We start from the raw sequence: 21,000 nt of genomic DNA on the forward strand, positions 1-21,000 counted from the left end.
AGACCTAGTTGATTAAGCTTGACTATCATTAACCTGCCCATTGTGTGATTGCCTCCACCAATCCTGAACTATACAGGTTAAAGTATAAAGAAGATGAATGTGTGGATTCCTCCAGGAGGTGGGTGGAGGGGAACTATGGAGTATTGTGTAGGCAGTTGAAGGTATTTGCAAGAGTCATAATAATAAATTCAGGAATTTAAGTGAAAAAGGGAGCAAGCAAAGTTTGGAGGAGGCTGGGTGCAGTGGCTCATGCCTATAATCCCAATACTTTGGGAGGCTGAGGTGGGAGGATCACTTGAGCCCAGGAGTTCCAGACCAGCCTAGGCAACAGGTTTGTCTCATAAAAAGAAATTAGCCGGACATGGTGGCCAGTGCCTGTAGTCCCAACTACTTGGAAGGCTGAGGTGGAAGCATCTCTTGAGCCCAGGAGGTCGAGGCTGCAGTGAGCTGTGATCATGCCGCTGCACTCCAGCCTGGGTGACAGAGTGAGATCATGTCTCAAAAAAAAAAAAAAAACAACAACAAGGATTGGAGGAGTGATGAAAAGAGAAAAAGTGTGTGTGGTAGGAGGGGCAGTGAATTGGAGGCTTCATGAGGCCAGAGAATTGTAGTGGGGTTACTTGAGCCAGTGAGCTAGAAAAGCTTGGGAAGTTTTAGAAAGAAAACTTAATGTGGGGGTTTTTGGCTTATTTTTAATTGAAAAATAATAATTGTATATATTTATAGGATATAATGTGATGTTTCAATACACGTATATGTTGTGCAATGATCAAATCAGGGTAATTAGCATATCTGTCACCTCAAATATTTATCATTTCTTCACAGTAAGAACATTTAAAATCCTCTTTTAGCTATTTTGAAATATATATTAGTTGTTTGTTTGTTTGTTTGTTTGAGACAGGGTCTCACTCTATTGCCTAGGCTGGAGTGCAGTGGCACAATTACAGCTCACTGCAGCCTCCACCTCCCAGGCTCGGGTGATCCTCCTGCCTCAGGCTCCCAAGTAGCTGTGATCACAGATGTGCACCACCGCACTCGACTAATTTTTTTTTTTCTAGAGACAGGGTCTCACTATGTTGCCCAGGTGGTCTCAAACTCCTGGGCTCAAACGACTCTCCCCACTTCACCTCCCAAAGTGCTGGAATTACAGGCATGAGCCACTGCACCTGGCCCACAATACATTATAATTGATGACAGTCATCTTGCTGTGCAATAGAACACCATAACTTATTCCTGCTATCTAGCTATAACTTTGTACCCATTGGGCAATATCTCCCCTTTTACCATCCACCTCCGCACTCCCTCCAGCCTCTGGTAACCACCATTCTACCCTCTACTTCTACGAGTTTGACTTTTTTAGATTCCACATATGGGTGAAATAATATGGTATTTGTCTTTCTGTGTCAGGTTTATTTCACCTCACTTAACATAATGTCATCTAGGTTCATCCATGTTGTAACGAATAACAGAATTTTCTCAAACTCCTGACCTCAATGATCCACCCACCTCGGTCTCCCAAAGTGCTGGGATTACAGATGTGAGCCACTGCACCCAGCCACAAATGACAGAATTTTATATATATATATACTATAGATATTTATAAATATATATAGTATATATATTACAATATATATAATATATATATTATATATAATATATATTATATATAATATATAATATGTATATTATATATAAGATATATATTATATATCATATATAATATATATTATATATTATATATGATATATAATATATAATATAATATGATATAATATATTACATATAGTATATAATAATATATAATATAATATATAATATAATATATAATATAATATATAACATAATATATATAATATAATATATAATATATATAATATATATTATAATATTATATAATACAATATATAATATAAATACATATTATATATATAATATATATAATATATTATATATTATATATAACATTATATATAAGATATTATATATAATATTATTTATAATATATTATATAATATATAATGTTATTTATAATATATTATATAATATTATATATAATGTTATTTATAATATATTATATATAATATATAATATATAATATTATATAATATATTATATAAAATTATATATAATATATTATATAATAGATAACATTATCTAATATATTATATAATATATAATATATAATCTTATATGGAATATTATATAATATATATATAATATATATAATATATTATATATATATAATATATATAATATATTATATATTATATATAATATATAATATATATAATATATAATATTATATATAATATATAATATATTATATATAATATATAATATAATATATAATATATAATATATAATATTATATATTATATATAATATATAATATATTATATATATAATATATATTATATAATATATATATTATATATAATATATTATACAATATATAATTTATATGATATATATAATATATTATATTATATATGAGATAATATTATATATAATATATTACATATTATATATAATATACTATAATACATAATATATAATATTATATATAATATTATATAGAATATATAATATATAATAATAATATAATATAAATATAATATATATATTATAATAGATAATATATATAATATATATACAATATAGATAATATATAATATATATCATATAATATATGGTATATAATAATATATGTATTATAGATAATATATATTATACATTAGAGAATATTATATATAATATATAATATATATATTATAGATTATCTATAATATATATTATAGATAATCTATAATATATATATAATATATTATGTATATTGTGTATAATATATAATATATATATCATATATTATATATTATATATTATATATTATATATATAATATTAATATCATATATATTATATAATATATATAATATATAATATAATATAATATATAATATAATATATATTATATATTATATTATATTATATATAATAATATATATTATAATTATATTATATATAATTATAATATAATATATGATATAATATATAATATATCATCTAATATATAATATATTATATATTATCTAATATATTATATATTAGATAATATATAATATATAATATAATATATTATATATTATATATTAGATAATATATAATATAATATATTATATATTATATATTAGATAATATATAATATATGTATTATATATAATATATATTATATAATATATATTTTATATAATACATATATAATATATAATATATATTTTATATATTATATATAATATATAATATATATTATATATATTATATAATACATATATTATATATTATATTATATAATATATATTATATATGTATTATATATGATATTATATTATATATATATATTTTATATATATATATTTTTTTTTTGAGATGGAGTCTCACTCTGTTGCCCAGGCTGGAGTGTAGTGGCACAGTCTCAGCTCACTGCAACCTCTGCCTCCCAGGTTCAAGCGATTCTCCTGCCTCAGCCTCCCAAGTAGCTGGGATTACAGGCGCCTGCCACCACGCCTGGCTAATTTTTTGTATTTTCAGTAGAGACAGGGTTTCACCATGTTGGTCAAGCAGTCTTGAACTCCTGACCTCATGATCCGCCCACCATGGCCTCCCAAAGTGCTGGGATTACAGGCATGAGCCACCGCGCCTGGCCGTATACCACATTTTCTAATCCATTCATCCCTTGACGGATACATAGGTTGTTTCCATATCTTGGCTGTTGTGCATAATGCTGCAATGAACAAGGGAGTGCAAACATCTCTTCGGCATACCAATTTCAATTCCTTTGGGAATATCCCCAGTTGTGGAATTACTGGATTATATGGTAATTCTATTCTTAGTTTTTTGAGGAACTTTCATACTGTTTTCCAAAATAGCCATACTAATTTACAATACCACCAACAGTTTATAAGCGTTCTCTTTTCTCTACTTCCTCGCCAGTATTTATCTTTCACCTTTTTAATAATAGACAATCTAACAGGAGTCACATAAAATATCTCCTTGTGCTTTTAATTTGCATTTCTCTGATGATTAGAGATGTTGAATTGCTTCTTGGCCTTTTGGCTAAGATCATGGGTAGAGATGTTGAGCACTTTTTCATTGACCAGTGGTATCTATTGACCATGTGTATGTTATCTCTTTTGTTTGTTTTGTTTTGTTTTGTTTTGTTTTGGGTTTTTGTTGTTGTTGTTGTTGTGTTGTTGTTGTTTGAGGCAGGGTCTCACTCTGTCACCCAGGCTGGAGTGCAGTGGCGCAATCATAGCTCACTGCAGCCTCGGCCTCCTGGGCTCAAGCAGTCTTCCCACCTCAGCCTCCCAAGTAACTGGGACCACAGGCATGTACCACCATGCCCAGCTAATTTTTTTTTCTTTTTTTTTGGTGGAGACAGAGTCTCCCTATGTTGCTCAGGCTGGTCTGGGCTGAAGAGATCCTCTGGCCTCGCACTCCCAACCTGCTGGGATTACAGATGTGGGCCATCACACTCAGCCTGTATGACTTCTTTTGAGAAATATGCTTTGCCCACTTTTAATAGAGTTGTTTGTTTTCTTATTATTAAGCAGTTGGAGCTCCTTGTATATTTTAGATATTAGCCCCTTACCCAATGTATAATTTGCAAATATTTTTTCCAGTTCATGGGTTGTCTCCACTGTAGTGCAGTTTTTTTTAGTTTGAGGCAATCCCATTTGCTTTTCTTTTTTTTTTTTTTTTTTGAGACGGCGTCTGCTCTGTCGCCCAGGCTGCATGCAGTGGTGCGATCTCGGCTCACTGCAGCCTCCACCTCCCAGGTTCAAGCGATTCTCCTGCTTCAGCCTCCTGAGAAGCTGGGATTACAGGCATGCCCCACCATGCCAGGCTAATTTTTTTTTGTATTTTTAATAGAGACGGGGTTTCACCATATTGGTCAGGCTGGTCTCGAACTCCTGACCTCTTGATCTGCCAGCCTCAGCCTCCCAAAATTCTGGGATTACAGGTAGGAGCCACCTCGCCTGGCCCCCATTTGCTTTTGTTGTCTGTGCTTTTGAGGTCATATCAAAAAAATCTCTGCCCAGACTAATGTCATGGAACTTTTCCTCTGTTTTCTTCTGGTAGTTTTAATTTTGCTTCTTTTCTTTTCTTTTCTTTTCTTCTCTTTTCTTTTCTTTTTTTTTTTTTTTAAGACAGAGTCTCGCTCTGTCATCCAGACCGGAGTGCAGCAGCGCAATCTTGGCTCACTGTAACCTCTGCATCCTGGGTTCAAGTGATTCTCATGCCTCAGCCTCTCAAGTAGCTGGGATTAGAGGTGTGCGCCACCATGCCTGGCTAATTTTTGTATTTTTAGTAGCAATGGGGTTTCACCATGTTGGCCAGGCTGGTCTCAAACTCCTGACCTCAGGTAATCTGTCTGCCTCAGCCTCCCAAAGTGCTGAAATTACAGGCATGAGCCACTGGGCCCAGACAAATTTTATAATTTTAAGCCTTACATTTAAGTCTTTAATCCATTTTGAGTTGATTCTTATATAACGGATGAGATAAGGGTCCATTTTTACTCTTCTGTATGTAGATATCCAGTTTTCTCAACTCAATTTATTAAAGACACTGCCCTTTCCCCTTTTTGTGTTCTTGGTACCTGTTGCAAATTAATTCACCATAGATTTGTGGGTTTATTTCTGGGCTCTCTATCCAATTCCACTGGTCAATGCGTCTGTTTTTATCCTAATATCATGCTGCTTGATTACTGCTATAGTTTGGATGCCTTTCTCTTCCAAATCCCTTTTTTTTTTTTTTTTTTTTGAGACAAAGTCTTGCTCTGTCGTCCAGGCTGGGGTGCAATGGTGCGATCTCAGCTTACTGCAACCTCTGTCTCCTGGGTTCAAGCGATTTTCTTGCCTCAGCCTCCTGAGTAGCTGGAATTACAGATGTGTGTCACCACACCCGCTAATTTTGTATTTTTAGCAGAGATGGGGTTTCACCATGTTGGCCAGGCTGGTCTTGAACTTCTGACCTCAGGTGATCCTCTTGCCTCGGCCTCCCAAAATGCTGGGATTACAGGCTTGAGCCACCACGCTCAGCCTCTCCTCCAAATCTAATGTTGAAATTTGATCCCCGGTGTTGGAGATGGGGCCTAATGGGAGGTGTCTGGGTAATGAGGGCAGATCCCTCATGAATAGATTATTGCCCTCCTTCCGGGATGTGGGGAAAATGAGTTCTTTATTACTTCCCAGGATAGCTGGTTGCTAAAAACAACTTAGCATCTCCCCTCACTCCTCTTGCTTCCTTTCACCATGTGATCTCTGCACGTGTAGGCTCCCCTTCTGCCAAGAGTGGAAGCAGCCCGAGGTTCCTACCAGATGCCAAATCTTGAACTTTTCCAAGCAAGATAATTACTATAGCTTTGTAATATATTTTGAAATGCAGTAGAGTGATGCCTCCAGCTTTGTTCTTTTTGGTAAAAAGATTACTTTGGCTACTCAGGATCTTTTGTGCAGAATTTAATGTTTCAATTAGTAATTTCAGAGGCCCGCGTTCTTGCAAGATCTAGGCTATGAGTACATAACAAGGTAGCAGAGGTGGAAGGAATTATATGATCAAATCACAGAACCACTGCCTCCTTCACCTATCTTAACACTCATCCAAACACTTATTGCCATTCAATTGCAGGCCCTCGAATTAATGGTCCTCAAGAGTCTCACTGGAAGGCCGGGTGAGGTGGCTCACGCCTGTAATCCCAGCATTTTGGGAGGCTGAGGCTGGCAAATCACTTGAGGTCAGGAGTTCGAGACCAGCCTGGCCAACATGGCAAAACCCCGTCTCTACTAAAAATACAAAAATTAGCCTGGCAAGGTGGCACACACCTGTAATCCCAGCTACTCAGGAGGCTGAGGCAGGAGAATCACTTGAGCCTGGAAGGCGGAGGTTTCAGTGAGCTGAGATTGCACCACTGCACTCCAGCCTGAGCGACAGATCGAGACTCCAGTCAAAAAAAAAAAAAAAAAAAAGAGTCTCACTGGAACCTACCTTTTCTGCCTTATTTTTCCACTTCATCCCTTCAAAATCCTAGGCTCCAGGCAAGATGAATTATAAGCTTTCCCATCTTTTTGCCTTTGTACACAAGATTCCATCCTCCTGGATGCTGTCACTCCAATTCACTAAATTACACATTTTACCTATTCTTTAAGCTTTAGCTTAAAAGCCTTGACCTCTGTGAAGACTTCCCAGAACTACTTGCAAGAACTCCGTCATGTGAATTCTCATGATACTTCATGCATACCTCTCTTAGGGCATTTATTATTTCCTATTTTGTGTCTTTGTACTTATTTGATTCAATGTGATCTCTCTCTTCTTGTGGAGATTAAGATTAGACCATGCCTAAAGCAATTTTCAATTCCATCTTCAAGCATGGTACCCAACTGTATGAATGTTTCCAAAGTGTGGTATGTGTGATTATTTTACACAGCCAAACATTTTTTAATAGTGAGATATTTCTTTAAATGTATATTAGAAAAATATTAAATACTTTTTTTTACTTATGATCATGGTAAAATGTTTTCCTTTTAAAATAAGTATATTTAAGCTTTAAAATATGGTTTTTTTTAATACTCAGTACAGGAACTACACAGGTAGAGAAAAATTCATGAAGGTTATACTCAGATATCTGAAACACTGCACTGAATGGAAACTGACTAGAGAACCAAATCACAGAACCACTTCCTCCTTCACATGAGAGTTATTTAAACAGCAGTACCAGGATGTATCAGTGCTCCCTATTGACAATCTTCTTTAAGTATATAAATGCAAGAATCAGCCACCTTAAAAAAAAAAAATCTCTCCTTCAATTCCCTCCAGCTACTGCCTGAAATGCTAACCTATAGCCCCTTGTGTCCACTTCCTCACCCTCTATTCACTCAACCCACTGCAACACAGCTTTCACCCCCAGCACCTGACATTTGAAATGAGCAACTATCTCCTAACCGACAAAAACCAGTGAACCCTGTTCTGTCCTTATCTTATTTAACTCGGCTCTCTAGGCAGCATTTGGCATTGTGGACTTGGGGCATTGCCTATTCATTGTTCCTGAAAAGTTCTTTCCTCCGTAGACTTCCACACACTCTCCTGTCTTGTCAGTCATCCCTTCTTCAACTCCTTTATTGAATCCCCCTCCTTTGTCTATCCCTTAAATGTTAGAGTTTCCCTAATCTTTTACTATTAAGATCATTATAAAAGGAATGAAAATAGTAATGTTTGCACACAGTAAAAAAAAAAAAAAAGGAAAAAAGGAAAAAGTACAGAAGAGAAACCGGAGGTTAACAGTTTCTTATATATATTTTTTTTTCCAGAAAAAAAAAAATGATGTGTAAGTACATTCTCTTTTGTTCTTTCACAAATATTCTGCACCTTGTGACTTGAGTTTTGTTTTCATTTTTACTTAACAGAGTATCTTGAAGGTCTTTGGTATCACCTATTGGCACATGCAATTCTCTTATTCTCTTAATGGCTGCTTAAGTATTCCCCGAATTAATGTATTATAACTAATTTAACTAGTTTCTTGCTGATGCACATTAGCTAGCTTCCAAGTTTTATGCTATTATTAGCAATGCCACAGTAAACACCCTTATACACATGTAAATTTTTAAAATGTTTATACATATGTAAATTTTTAAAATTCCTATAATTTTTTAAATTCCTATAAAAGTAAACATCCTTCCCAGCTACTGGAGAGGCTGAGGTGGGAAGATCTCTTGGATCTCAGGAGTTCCAGGCTGCATTGAGCTGTGATTGCACCACTGCACTCCAGCCTGGGTAACAGAATGAGACCCGGTCTCAAAAAAAAAAGAAAAAGAAAAGTAAACATCCTTGTACGTATGTAAATTTTTTCTATACATATGTAAATTTTAAAATTCAGGTGGTGGGGTGGAATTGTCAGACGAAAAGCAACGTGTTTTTAATTCTTATCATCAAATTGCCCTCCACAAAAGTTACAAGAATGTACAGCACCACCATGCATGAGACTGCCTGTTTACCCTCACTTTTGCCTCACTTTCTTTATTGCCTCACTTTTGCCTAGTCATCTAAATTTGTTTGTCAGTCTGTAAGGTAAGAACTAACACCTCATGTTTGTTTTCATTCATACTTCTTTAATAGTGAAGTTGAGCATGCCTCTTCTATTTGTTGGTGTTTTATATTCTTTTCTGAAAACTATTTACATCCTTTGCTAATTTTTCTATCAGGTTGTTCACTTCTTTCCTATTGATCTGTAAGAGCTGTTTGTGTATAAAGGAAATTATACAATTTGTGCTGCAAAATATATTTTTTCTTTTGATTTAGTTTATTTTGCCCGAAGGTCATCTTTGGCCCCACACAGATTCTATCACATTATATTTGTCCTCTGAGTTGTTGACTCCTAAATCTATAACTTTAGCCCAGACCTCTATCCTAGCTCCAAATTTCAACTGCAGGACTGTATATCTTCACCTATATATGAAGCTAAAAGCACATGTATGTTTATAAACTCATCATACCTGGAACTGAATTATTATTTTCCAAATATTCTTTTCCTCTTATGCTCCCTTATATTAGTTAATGGTTTGATCATGCACCTAGAAACTTTACCTGGATGTCACTCACTTCTTTTTTACCCCCTGCATTCAACTGATCAAAATTCTGAAATATTTTGCCCAAATGACTGCAGTCAGTTACTACTAGCAATGTTGCATAGTGGTTAGAGTATAAGCTGCAGGGTCAAACAAAACTGGGCTTCTTTCCTGGCTCTGACCTTTCTACATTATGTGACCTAAAGCATATTTCTCACCTAAAGCCTGTTTCCTCATCTGCAAAAAATAACTATCTTAACATCTATTTCACAGGGTTATTGAAAAGACTTAATGAGATTGTATGCAGAGTAATGGAATATAATAAATGCTCAATAAATGGTAGCTATTATCTTCCTGCTCTAGCTTGTCCCACTCACTTCCAAGCCATCTTCCTTGCTGCTGCCAGACTCACACTCACAAATCCAACCATCCCCCTGCTTAGAGTTGTCCAGTGACTCCCCACCTTTTTTTTTTTCTTTTTTGAAACAGAGTCTCACTCTGTCACCCAGGCAGAAGTACAGTGGCACTATCACAGCTCACTACAGACTCAACTTCCCAGGCTCAAGGGATCCCTTCCACCTCAGCCTCCTGAGTAGCTGGGACTATAGATGTGCACCACCACGACCAGCTAATTTTTTCTATTTTTTTGTAGAAACAGGGTCTCACTATATTGCCCAGGTTGGCCTGGAACTCCTGAGCTCAAGCGATCCGGCCACCTCAGCCTCCCAGTGTTGGGATTACAGGCGTGAGCCACCGCACCTGGCCTTCCCACCTCTTTTTCTCCGCACACACACTTATAACATCTAAATTCCTTAGTATACAAGGCCTTGTATACAGCCTTTTATCTTTTACCACAGCTGCATATATGCTACCCTCCAGCTACATTAAACTGTATGCCACACCCCAAACACAATTTGAATCTGTTTTTTCATACTTCCGTGGTTTCTTGCACACTGTACACTGACAGCCAAGCCCTTCCCTCAGTCCACTTCTTAAGCATCTACTGCAGACTCAGTTCAAGCATGTCCTTCTTTGTGCTTCCACAGCACTCTGCACTGCCCTGGTACAAATCACACTGTTTTGTAGTCATATTTACCTGCTTGTCTCCTCCACAAGATTGTGAGTTCCTTAAGGGTGGGGATTATGTTTTATTCACATTTGTATCCCCAGCACCCACCACAGGACCTAACGTTTTATAGGAGCTTCACCTATGTTTGTTGAATAAATGGATGAATGAATAGTTCTCGTTCTGAGCAGAGCTCTGACCTCTATTTTCCTACTACTTCTGCAGCAAACAGTATCCATATATTAATATATGTGGTCCCTTACCAAACCCCCTGACTATCCACCCCTCCTCCCAGCAGTGCCAAACACCGCAGCCAAAATTTCTGATGCTCAGGCAGTCACAGGAGTGTGGGACTGGTCCAACTAGAAGAGGTGGAACAGAAGCCAATAGTTTCAGTGTAGGCCCTAACCAATGTCAGTGTTGCTATCAGAGTCCACCCCAAATCCCAGAGACAAGTGTTGCTGTCTACTTATCCAGAACCTAACCTTAAGTGTAATGAGGGGAAAACATATCTCAAGACCATTCCTTTAAGTGTGACTGGACTGGATGGCTACCTACTTACACCACCCTCCTCAAACCCTGATTCAACAAGAAGCACCCACAGGCACAGCAGATGCTTTTGTGGTAACTGAAGAAAACACAAAGGACACTTCTCTGAGGCGCTTCACTCTTAAAAGTCAGGCTCTACATCTTTAGCAAGCAAAAAACAGGACACAGTTTATTTTTCTACTTTCTTTTAATATCATTTTTTAAAGTTGGTAAGCAGCTAGACATCATTTAGAAGCAGACGGGTTAAAATAGACAAGAAATAGCAAAGACACATCCTTCACATCGTACAGAACTGTATTAGTATCCACCACCACCATCACAGGGGAGGGCTAGCTGTCACTGGGGTCAGGAGTACTCTCCATTATTGTGCAGGGGACCAGACAGCATTTAGGTGTGACGATGTCAAACTGAGTGGACATAGAGAGTGCCGGGATCAAGGTCTACAGTTTTGGCTCTAGACTTGCGTGAGGGTTGGTTACTCTTAATCTCTTCCAGGCTGTGCTGGATCCCATAGCCGAAGTAGATAGCAAAGCCTAGTGGGGAAAGGTAGCTGTGAGGTGGGGGTGTAAAGGCTTCATAGGTTTCCTACTTGAGACCAAGAGGGAAAGGAGCTGGGCTAGGACACCAAAGAAGCCTACTCTTCCCAAGTGGATACCTACCAATCAGCATCCAGACCCCAAATCGGGCCCAGGTACCAGCTGTCATCTGCATCATAAGGTAAATATTCACAAAGATGCTCATTAGTGGGAGGAGAGGCAAAGCAGGCACCTGAAAACAAAGTAAAATCTTCTTTGTACATACCACAGGGTGACCTAGAAAGAGATCCCTATCCTATGCAGGCCAGAAAAGGGTGAGTCCAACTCTTACTTGTCCTCTGCATTTCAGTAGCTGCTCATTTAGCATACCTCATGAGACTCCAAGAATATGCAGTTTGGGTAAATGGAACTGGAAAGGAACTAAAGAGGGTCAGAGAAGAAGTCTTTGGCCTAGGTACCTCCTATATCTTCCCTTTCATGTTCAATTAAAGAATATCTATGAACTTTATTAGACCTCAAGATATCTGGAGCCTATTCTCCCAAGATGGGCTGGCAAGGAAAAAAGACAGAGTTCATTTACCTTAAAGTGAAGGGGAGTGGAGCTCTGTGGCTGTCTCCAGATGACCACAATGATCCCAATAATGAGCAGCAGGAGCAGCACAACCACTGCAGTCCACACCAGGTCTCCAGAAAGCAATGGAACTGACCACTGGGCCAGCACCAGGCAAAGAGCAGTCAGCAGGACAGCTTCAAAGGTCAAGTTGAGAGACATCAAAACCAACTCTTAAGACCAACATGCTAAGACATTAGAAACCCTGTTCCAAGGAGAGTCGCTCTCTCTCTAGTTCTTCCTCAGCCACCAAATGCCACACACTTCGACCCAATCACGCTGATCTCAGAGCCACCCCAGAAAAATTCCACTGCTCACCAAGCAATGAGGAACAAACATAGACAATTTGGCCAGAGAGTGGAGTGGGGATGGAGTTGAGTGGGAAAAATAGTCCCCATAGGGTCAACTTCTCTGATTCAGTAGTTATTGCCTCCTCCTGCAACTCCACTTCTTCCCCAGTCTTTGTCTCCTGATCAGGCTGATACCTGAGGCAAAAGTAAGATGGCAGTATTAAGAACAACCTTTACTCACTTTATCATCTTCTCCCAGGCAGCTTAACCTTCCTCATCACCATTAAGGGAAGTTCTTTTTGGCAGGGTGAGATACCCAGATTCCTCAAAGAAAGTTGGAATAATGAAGGCGAAGGAGGAAAGAGGAGCAGATCTCCATCATTCCTCATCCAAGAATAAAAATCCAAATCACAGTATGCAGAGGAAGAGTCTCACCTGAGGATGAGAACACAAATCGACACCAGGGAGTAAGCAAGCAGGGTCCCAATTGACATGAGGTCCACAAGATCAGTGAGTTTGAAGAGGAATGCCATGAATGCTAAAATTAATAGGCAGGAAACAAGAAATGAGAGAAGGGAGTGGCAAAGTTAAAGAAGTTGGCGAAACAACTAAGGGAAGGGGAAAGAGGGTCTGTTACCTGCAATAATGCCAGAGACCACGGTGGCTATGATTGGGGTGCGTGTGCCGGTGTGGATCCGAGCAAGTACACGGAACAGGAGGCCATCCTCTGCCATCGCGTAGATCACCCGAGGCATGGGGAACATGGAGCCCAGGAGGCTGGAGAGGAGAATGCCCAGGGTGGCATGAGTTGACTGGGATCTCTCTTCCCAAGACTGTATGTTTAAAGAGTCTCCACTTTCCCCTCACAGCCCTTTTAAGGGGTATTCTCTGGTACTGAATGCTATAACCTGAGACTCTGACAGCAGAAGAAAACAAACATTTGATACTGACCTGGTAGAAAGAGCACAGAGGGAGCCAACAGCCACAACATAGCGGGCAGGAGCCCATCCAATGTAGAGAAATGCCTCAGGCAAAGGGCTCTCAGGCTGAAGCTGGTAGTAAGGCATCATCAGGGTGAGTGCAGAAGAGACACCAAAATACGCCAAAAAGCAGACAGACAGTGAGATCACAATGCCCATCGGGATGGAACGCTGGGGATTCTGGGCTTCTTCTCCTGAAGGAAAGGCGTAAGGTTCTAAATTAGGGAAGCAGGCCCACTCCTCTACCACCCCAAGTCTGCATACAGCCTGGGCACACACTGTGCCCAAGCCCCAAACAGAAACAGAATGGAATGACTGTGTTACCAGTGGTAGCAATACAGTCGAAACCAACAAATGCATAGAAACAGGTCGCTGCTCCACGGAGAATTCCCTCGAAGCCGAAAGGCACAAATCCTCCAGAGCCTAGAGGACCCAAGCTAGAGTGGAAGAAGGGTTGGAGAAGGTAAGGGTGTGTTCAGCCAACTCTGTATCTTTTCTCTAATGCCAAACCAGTTAGCTAGGTCTTCAAAGCCCAGCCTCCCATTTTTTCCCATCTCCATCCAGAATCCTTCAGCAGATCCCCTTCTTCCCCTTCATTTTCCCAGCTCTGCAGCTCCTAAGAGTGACCATCTAACCTATAGGTGTCATTGAGTTCAGCCATGGCCAATTCGTAGTCCTCTTCTGTGAGCTTCCAGTTGTGCACGTCCCCCTTAATGAAGCCAGAGATCATGACGAACCCAAGAACCAAAAGGTTCACACCTGTGAACACTTTGGTAACCAGGGCCGACTCACTAGCCCCGAGAGCCAACAATCCTGTGGGAGAAATGGATTCAGGACTCCCAGAAAGTCTTCAGTCCAAGCTTTGTTTCCCTGCCTCTAGGTTCCTTCCCAGCTTTTCTTCTTCCCCACCATTATCACCCCACTTAAGCCTTTCTCAGGCCCATCCCCCATCCTTATCCCTGGCCCCAAGGACTAGCCCCTCCTGGCCCAACCCCCACCATTATACCCTGCTCTTTGCCTCACCAGTGAGCAGCAACACGAGGCCCAAAGCAAAGAAATCTGGATATTCTGCAAGGACATGGGGCACGTGCAGTGCAATGGACCCCTGCAGAGTCTTAGAGATGTGGTTCCCAATCAGGTTGTCAAAAGCAGAGCTCCAGGCCCGGGCCACACTGGCTGTACCTGGTGTAGCAGAGAGAGAAACATGTGGTCAAGTTCCCTTCTTCCCAGACCCCAGGCTCACACAAGTCCCTGCCATTTTCACCTATTCTTACTTTTGTTTTGTTTTGAGACCAAGTCTCACTCTGTCACCCAGGATGGAGTGCAGTGGCACAATCTCCTCTCCCTGCAACCTCTGCCTCCTAGGTTCAAGAGATTCTCCTGCCTCAACCTCCTGAGTAGTTGGGACTACAGGTGTAAGCCACCCTGCGCGGCTAACTTTTGTATTTTTAGTAGAGACAGGGTTTCACCAGGTTGGCCAGGCTGGTCTTGAACTCCTGACCTCAGGTGATCTGTCTGCCTCGGCTTCCCAAAGTGTTGGGATTATAGGCGTGAGCCACTGCACCTGGCCTATTATTACTTTTTAAGAACCAAAACCATTCACTTAATTAAGGAAACCAGGACGGAGATGGGTAGAATGAGCAATTTCTCCACACCTTCAACACCCCCCCCCAGACCCCCAGCAAACCCACACATTTAGGGAGATTGAGGTCCTGTGAATAATATAAAGAATACTTCGGCTTCACCATTCCACCCAGATTTCCTGACCAAAAACCCCTTTGCTGGCTGTGCAGTTTCCTCCCTCCCCCACCATATCTCACCAATGACATAGGAGAGGATGAGGTTCCAGCCAGTGGTGAAGGCCCAGAGTTCACCCACAGTGACATAGCTGTAGAGATATGCCGAACCAGAACGGGGAACCCGGGCACCAAACTCCGCATAGCACAGCCCAGCCAACACAGAAGACAGGGCAGCCACCAAAAAGCAGATCACAATGGATGGCCCTGCTTTATCTTTGGCCACCTCGCCAGCTAGGACATACACGCCTGCACCCAATGTGCTGCCCACACCCAGGGCCACTAAATCCAGGGTGCTTAGGCATCTGGCAAGGCGAGTCTCAGCCATGCCTGACTCCAGTGTACGTCTGCGTACCAGCTTTTGACCAAATCTGCGAAATGCTTGCCACGGCATCCTAGCAGGAATTGAAGATGATCTGGTGAAAAACAAGACAAAAACCCCTCAATAGGGCTCATTATCCCTAAACTCTGAAAGCGAATTACAAGACCCCCTCCACCAAGCAAAGGAGCTATTGGGAAATGAGGACGGGGATATGGAAGGGACAAAGGCAAGTCACTTTACCTCTAACCTCAGTTTCTTCATAAACAAGTAGCAATTACAATACCTTACAAGGTTTTTGGAAGGGCTAATTTCAGAAATGGCGCGTGAAAGCCCCCTGAAGTAGAGTGGCTGGCGCCTAGTAAGTGCTCAATCAATATTAGGTCTCTTTCTCTTGCCAGAAACTGATAGGGTTTATCCTAATCTCAACCCAGGAATCTTGAAACCTAATGTGTCAGTTCCTTGGCCTGTGGCTATTTGGGAATTAAACAGAGCTCCACCCAGGGGCTTCCCCCGGGGCTTCAAACAGACACAGCCCCCAGACCCCCCAGAGGGAGAGGGGACCAACCTCGCTGCAGATTAAAAGTGAGCACCGACTCAATTCCATCCCTCCTCACCAAGCCCACACTGCTCAACTAGCGCAGCTGTCGCCCAGGGGAGTAAGCAAATGTTCCCCTACTTCCTCCCAAGCCCTGCTAGGCTGACCTGCAAGCATCAACAGCGAGGCGGGGCTTCGACATCTAAAGATTTGGAGATGCGCCCCCAGAGGGGCCCCAGGGCAGCCCGAGATTGCTCGCACTCTCCTCTCAGCAGAGAGGAAGGGTTCCACCCGATGCCCCCCGACTCAGGTCCCAGATTTTCCTGCCCCCATCTAGAAATGGTTTGGAGCTGGGGTGGAGACGGGAGCCCTAACTCCCGGGGCGGGGGTCTCGCCAGCAACAGGTCACGGCCCCGTTGATGCAACTGCATGCCATGGTTGCCAGAGAATCCTAGGTACGCCCGGACCCTCGCCGTCCCCCCTCCGACACACGTGTGGGTCCCCAACGCTTACCAGAGAGCTGTTGCAAACCTAGGGAGCACAGAGTCTTGGACTGGGCTCGGTGAGGCGGAGTTAAGCCGAGTTGGGTTGGAGCTGCCGAGTTCGGCCGCTCAGGCTTCAAAGCTGCGGCTTGGGGTCGTTGCGCGCCAAGCGCCCCTTATATACACCAGGAGGCGGAGCCGGTAACGTCATGGGATCCCACCCCCAATCCTCCTCCCTACACACAATACACACACACACACACACACACACAAAACACACACACTTCTTGGCTTTGCAAAAGGATTGCGTGGGGCCTGAGACTGCGTCCCATCCTCACTAGCAAGCCTGGCGTGCCGGGGAGCGAGAAAAGGGGGAGGGCAGTCTTTTCCCATTTGCCTCGCTGGTCGTCAGAACAGGACAATAAGAGGCTTCCTGGCCAAAGAACCCATGAGATTTTCCACCTCTGTGCCCTGTTAGGACCAGTGATTCTGGGCAGGAATGGGGAAGGTAGGTGGGGTGTGATGGGGGGGAGTTGGGTGCGTGTGTGTGTGTGTGTGTGTGTCAGGAGTGAAGCGGAACACAGCAGGGGAGTCTCCACCTCACTCTCAGTCTTTCTTCCTTAGCTTTCTTGTCTACACATCTGACCCTGACCCTTCAGCTCTCACGCTCAGCTGTGGGTGTTTCTAATGCAGGCAGCAGGAGAATGGAAGATGATTTCAAGCCACCTGTATACAGATAATTAATCCAGTCTAGATTGATTTATAGGCCCCAATCTCTCTATAATGTGTCTCCAGCTGCCTATAAATATTAAACTATTAAATGTGAAATTCTGACAATACCAACATCTTGGAGGAGGAAGCTTGTTTAGTTCCATTTTATTGATGTGTAAGCTGAGGCTCAGAGGCATGACTTGTTTGACACCACACCATAATTATTGTTGACCACCTTTGATAAAACCTGGCCTGTTGGACTTCAATGCCTGCCTCCCATAGGCACCATATCTTATTCAAATGCACAAGAAGAGGGATGTGGCCACAAGGAAAGACAAACAGGGAGAGGCATCAGCAGCAGGGTAGGCCCGTTTAGGCTAGGAGATACTAGGAAACAGAAAAGGACCCGAAGAATCTAAGAATGATCACATTGGGTCAGATCCATAATCCATCTGACCCAATCAATTCTTACTCATAAGAAAGCACCAAAGGTTGTGAAAGTGTGGTCCCTGCTCCACCAAGACATCTTGGGGACTAAGGATGGACTCAAATATCCTTGCTTCTTTTAATGATCCATGATGAATATATTACCCATGAATCTAAAATCTAAATCCGTTTTGAAAGAATTGGTATTTTCAACCAGCTGCAGCTCCATTTGGCATTCATTAAGTATTTATTGAGCATTTATTGAGCACTATGTGTAGTAGCTAGTACAGCAATGAAGAGACTATGAAGGAAACACAAAATAAAATCCTTGCCCTCCTAGTCCTAATCTAACTAGGGAAAGAAAACACACACTATACAACTGAAACCTTATTACATAGACGTTAGGAGTGCTGTGTTTGGAATTGCACCTAGGTTAAACTCACAGCTCAGCCACTGTGGATTACCTAACATCCCTGAGCCTCAGTTTCTGGACATAATATACATATTTCACAAGGTTGTTGTGATGCTTAGATGAGATTATGAAGTCAAGTCTTCCTGCCTGGCACATGGAAAGTACTCAAGAAAAACTTGATACATATTTGGAATGATATATTAGTGTATATGATCTGGTTGCTTAGATTAGGTGATTGATTGGATTATGAGATTGATTATTTATCACAGAGATAAAATCCAAATGCCATGAAATCCAGTCTTTTAAAGAGTACGATTCAATAGGATTTAGTATACAGTCACAGAGTTGTGTATCCATCACTACAATCAGTTTTAGAACATTTCATCATTCCAAAAAGAAACCCTGTACCCATTCCCAGACAATACCCATTTTCTCCCAATCCCCTCACCGTATCCCTAGGCAACCACAAATCAATTTTTTGTCTCTGTAAATTTGCCTAGATGTTGGTCAAAGGATGTAGAGTTTCAGTTATGCAAGATGACTAAGTTCTGGGGATCTAACGTGCAGCATGGTCATTATAGTTATAACACTGTATTATGCTTGATACAGTTAATAGTATTATATATTCGTGTACATACTTGAAATTTGCTGAGAATAGAGCGTAAATGTTCTTATCACATCAAAAAATAGTAATTTTGCGAGGTGAGGGATATGTTAATTAGCCTCATTATGATAATCATTTCACTATATTATACATATATAAAAACATCATGTTGTACACTTTTAAAAATATACAATTTTTATTTACAACTATACTTCAATAAAGCCAAAAATAAAATGAATAAATAAAATGTAATTCAGTTGAGGGAAAAAAAGAAAGAAAACCACCATTTTGCACTCACCAAAGTAATAACTGATTCAGGCAAGGATAATCAATAGATGATCCTGGGTGTTGGGAAGCAAAATATTCACATGACCTCAAAGTACCACCCCACAGATTATAGTTTAATTATAAAGGGAAAGGTCCTGTATTAGGGTTTTTTGTTTTGTGTTTTTTGTTTGTTTTGTTTTGTTTTTGAGACAGAGTCTCACTCTATCGCCCAGGCTGGTGCAGTGGTGCGATCTTGGCTCACTGCAATCTCTGCCTCCCAGGTTCAAGCGATCCGCCTGCCTCAGCCTCCCGAGCAGCTGGGACTACAGGCATGCGCCACCATGCCCAGCTAATTTTTGTACTTTTAGTAGAGACAGAGTTTCACCATGTTGGCCAGGCTGGCTTCGAACTCCTGACCTTAAGTGATCTGCCCTCCTCAGCCTCCCAAAGTGCTGAGATTACAGGTGTGAGCCACTGCACTGGCCAGTTGGTAACTTTAATTACCTCTGCAAAAGCCCATTTTCCATACAGTGAAACATATTCACTGCTCTAACAAGCACCAAGGGAAAAAGTCACGGGGGCCAATATTCTTCCTACAACAGTAACTTTATAATGGAGAAATCTGGTGGAAAACACCTTAGCTAAGTGATCAAGTTTAGCACCACAAATAATGGGGCAAACTGACATTATATGCCAGCAGATGTGATGCAATGAGAAGTACATATCATCCATGACATATTTTTGCCAAAAACGTTTAACCCTGAAACTAGTTGTGAGGATGTAACCAGAAAAATCCAGATTGTAAGACATTTTATACGACAAAAGACAACTAGCTAGAGTTCTGCAAATGTCTTGAAAAATTTTTTGCCGGGCACGGTGGCTCACGCCTGTAATCCCAGCACTTTGGGAGGCTAAGGCGGGTGGATCACCTGAGGTCAGGAGTTCGAGACCAGCCTGACCAACATGGAGAAACCCCATCTCTACTAAAAATACAAAAATTAGCCGGGTGTGGTGACGCTTGCCTGTAATCCCAGCTACTCGGGAGGCTGAGGCAGGAGAATCGCTTGAACCTGGGAGGCGGAGGTTGCAGGTGAGCCGAGATCATGCCATTGCACTCCAGCCTGGGCAACAACAGCAAAACTCTGTCTCAAAAAAAACAGAAAAGAAAAAGAAAGATTTTTTTTTTTTAGGTAGGGGGACTGTTCTAAAGGAACTAGAGGAGACTGAGAATCATGACACTATGAAGTGCATGGTCCCCAGCTGGAACTTGGATTGGAATTCTAAGAAAACATCTATAAAGGAGATGATTGGGACTATAGCAGAAATTTGAATGTGGCCTGTATATTAGCTAATGATACTGTATCAATATTAATTTCTTGTGCACGATAATAATATTGAGGTTATGTAGGAAAGAATGTCCTTGTTCTTAGGAGATATGTGCTAAATATTTAGGGATGAAGTGTAATAAACTTGAAAATGGCTCGGCAAAAATAATGTGTGTTTGCATGTGTGTGGAGAGAGACAGAGCAAATGTGACAAATGTTGAAAAGTGGTGAATCTAGGTGAACAATATGGGTATTGCTTATACTACTCAAATTATCCATATATTTGATTTTCTTTTAATTAAAAGTTGAGGCCAGGCACGGTGGCTTATGCCTGTAATTCCAGCACTTTGGGAGGCCAAGGTGGGTGGATCTCTTGAGCTCAGGAGTTTGAGACCAGCCTGGGCAACATGGCGAAACCCTGTCCCTACTAAAAATACAAAAATTAGCCAGGCATGGTGGTGCGTGCCTGCAGT

At 40.7% G+C, this 21,000-nt stretch overlaps 1 protein-coding gene across 1 annotated transcript; it reads right to left on the reverse strand.

The window, feature by feature from the left end:
• Positions 1-11,373: 11,373 nt before the first annotated feature.
• Positions 11,374-16,951, reverse strand: SLC7A3 (solute carrier family 7 member 3). The gene is made up of 12 exons (XM_003954526.6): positions 16,814-16,951; positions 15,468-15,859; positions 14,671-14,829; positions 14,283-14,460; positions 13,972-14,084; positions 13,619-13,841; positions 13,305-13,444; positions 13,103-13,205; positions 12,696-12,862; positions 12,348-12,514; positions 11,891-11,999; positions 11,374-11,764 (listed from the first exon to the last, which is right to left on the reverse strand). The coding sequence occupies exons 2-12, from the start codon at positions 15,835-15,837 to the stop codon at positions 11,634-11,636; spliced, it is 1,860 nt and encodes a 619-aa protein (XP_003954575.2). The 5' UTR covers positions 15,838-15,859; positions 16,814-16,951; the 3' UTR covers positions 11,374-11,633.
• Between the last annotated feature and the right edge of the window lie 4,049 nt (positions 16,952-21,000).

This window comes from Pan troglodytes, chromosome X (genome assembly GCF_028858775.2).
Source record: "Pan troglodytes isolate AG18354 chromosome X, NHGRI_mPanTro3-v2.0_pri, whole genome shotgun sequence".
In the NCBI taxonomy this organism is placed as follows: Eukaryota; Metazoa; Chordata; class Mammalia; order Primates; family Hominidae; genus Pan; species Pan troglodytes.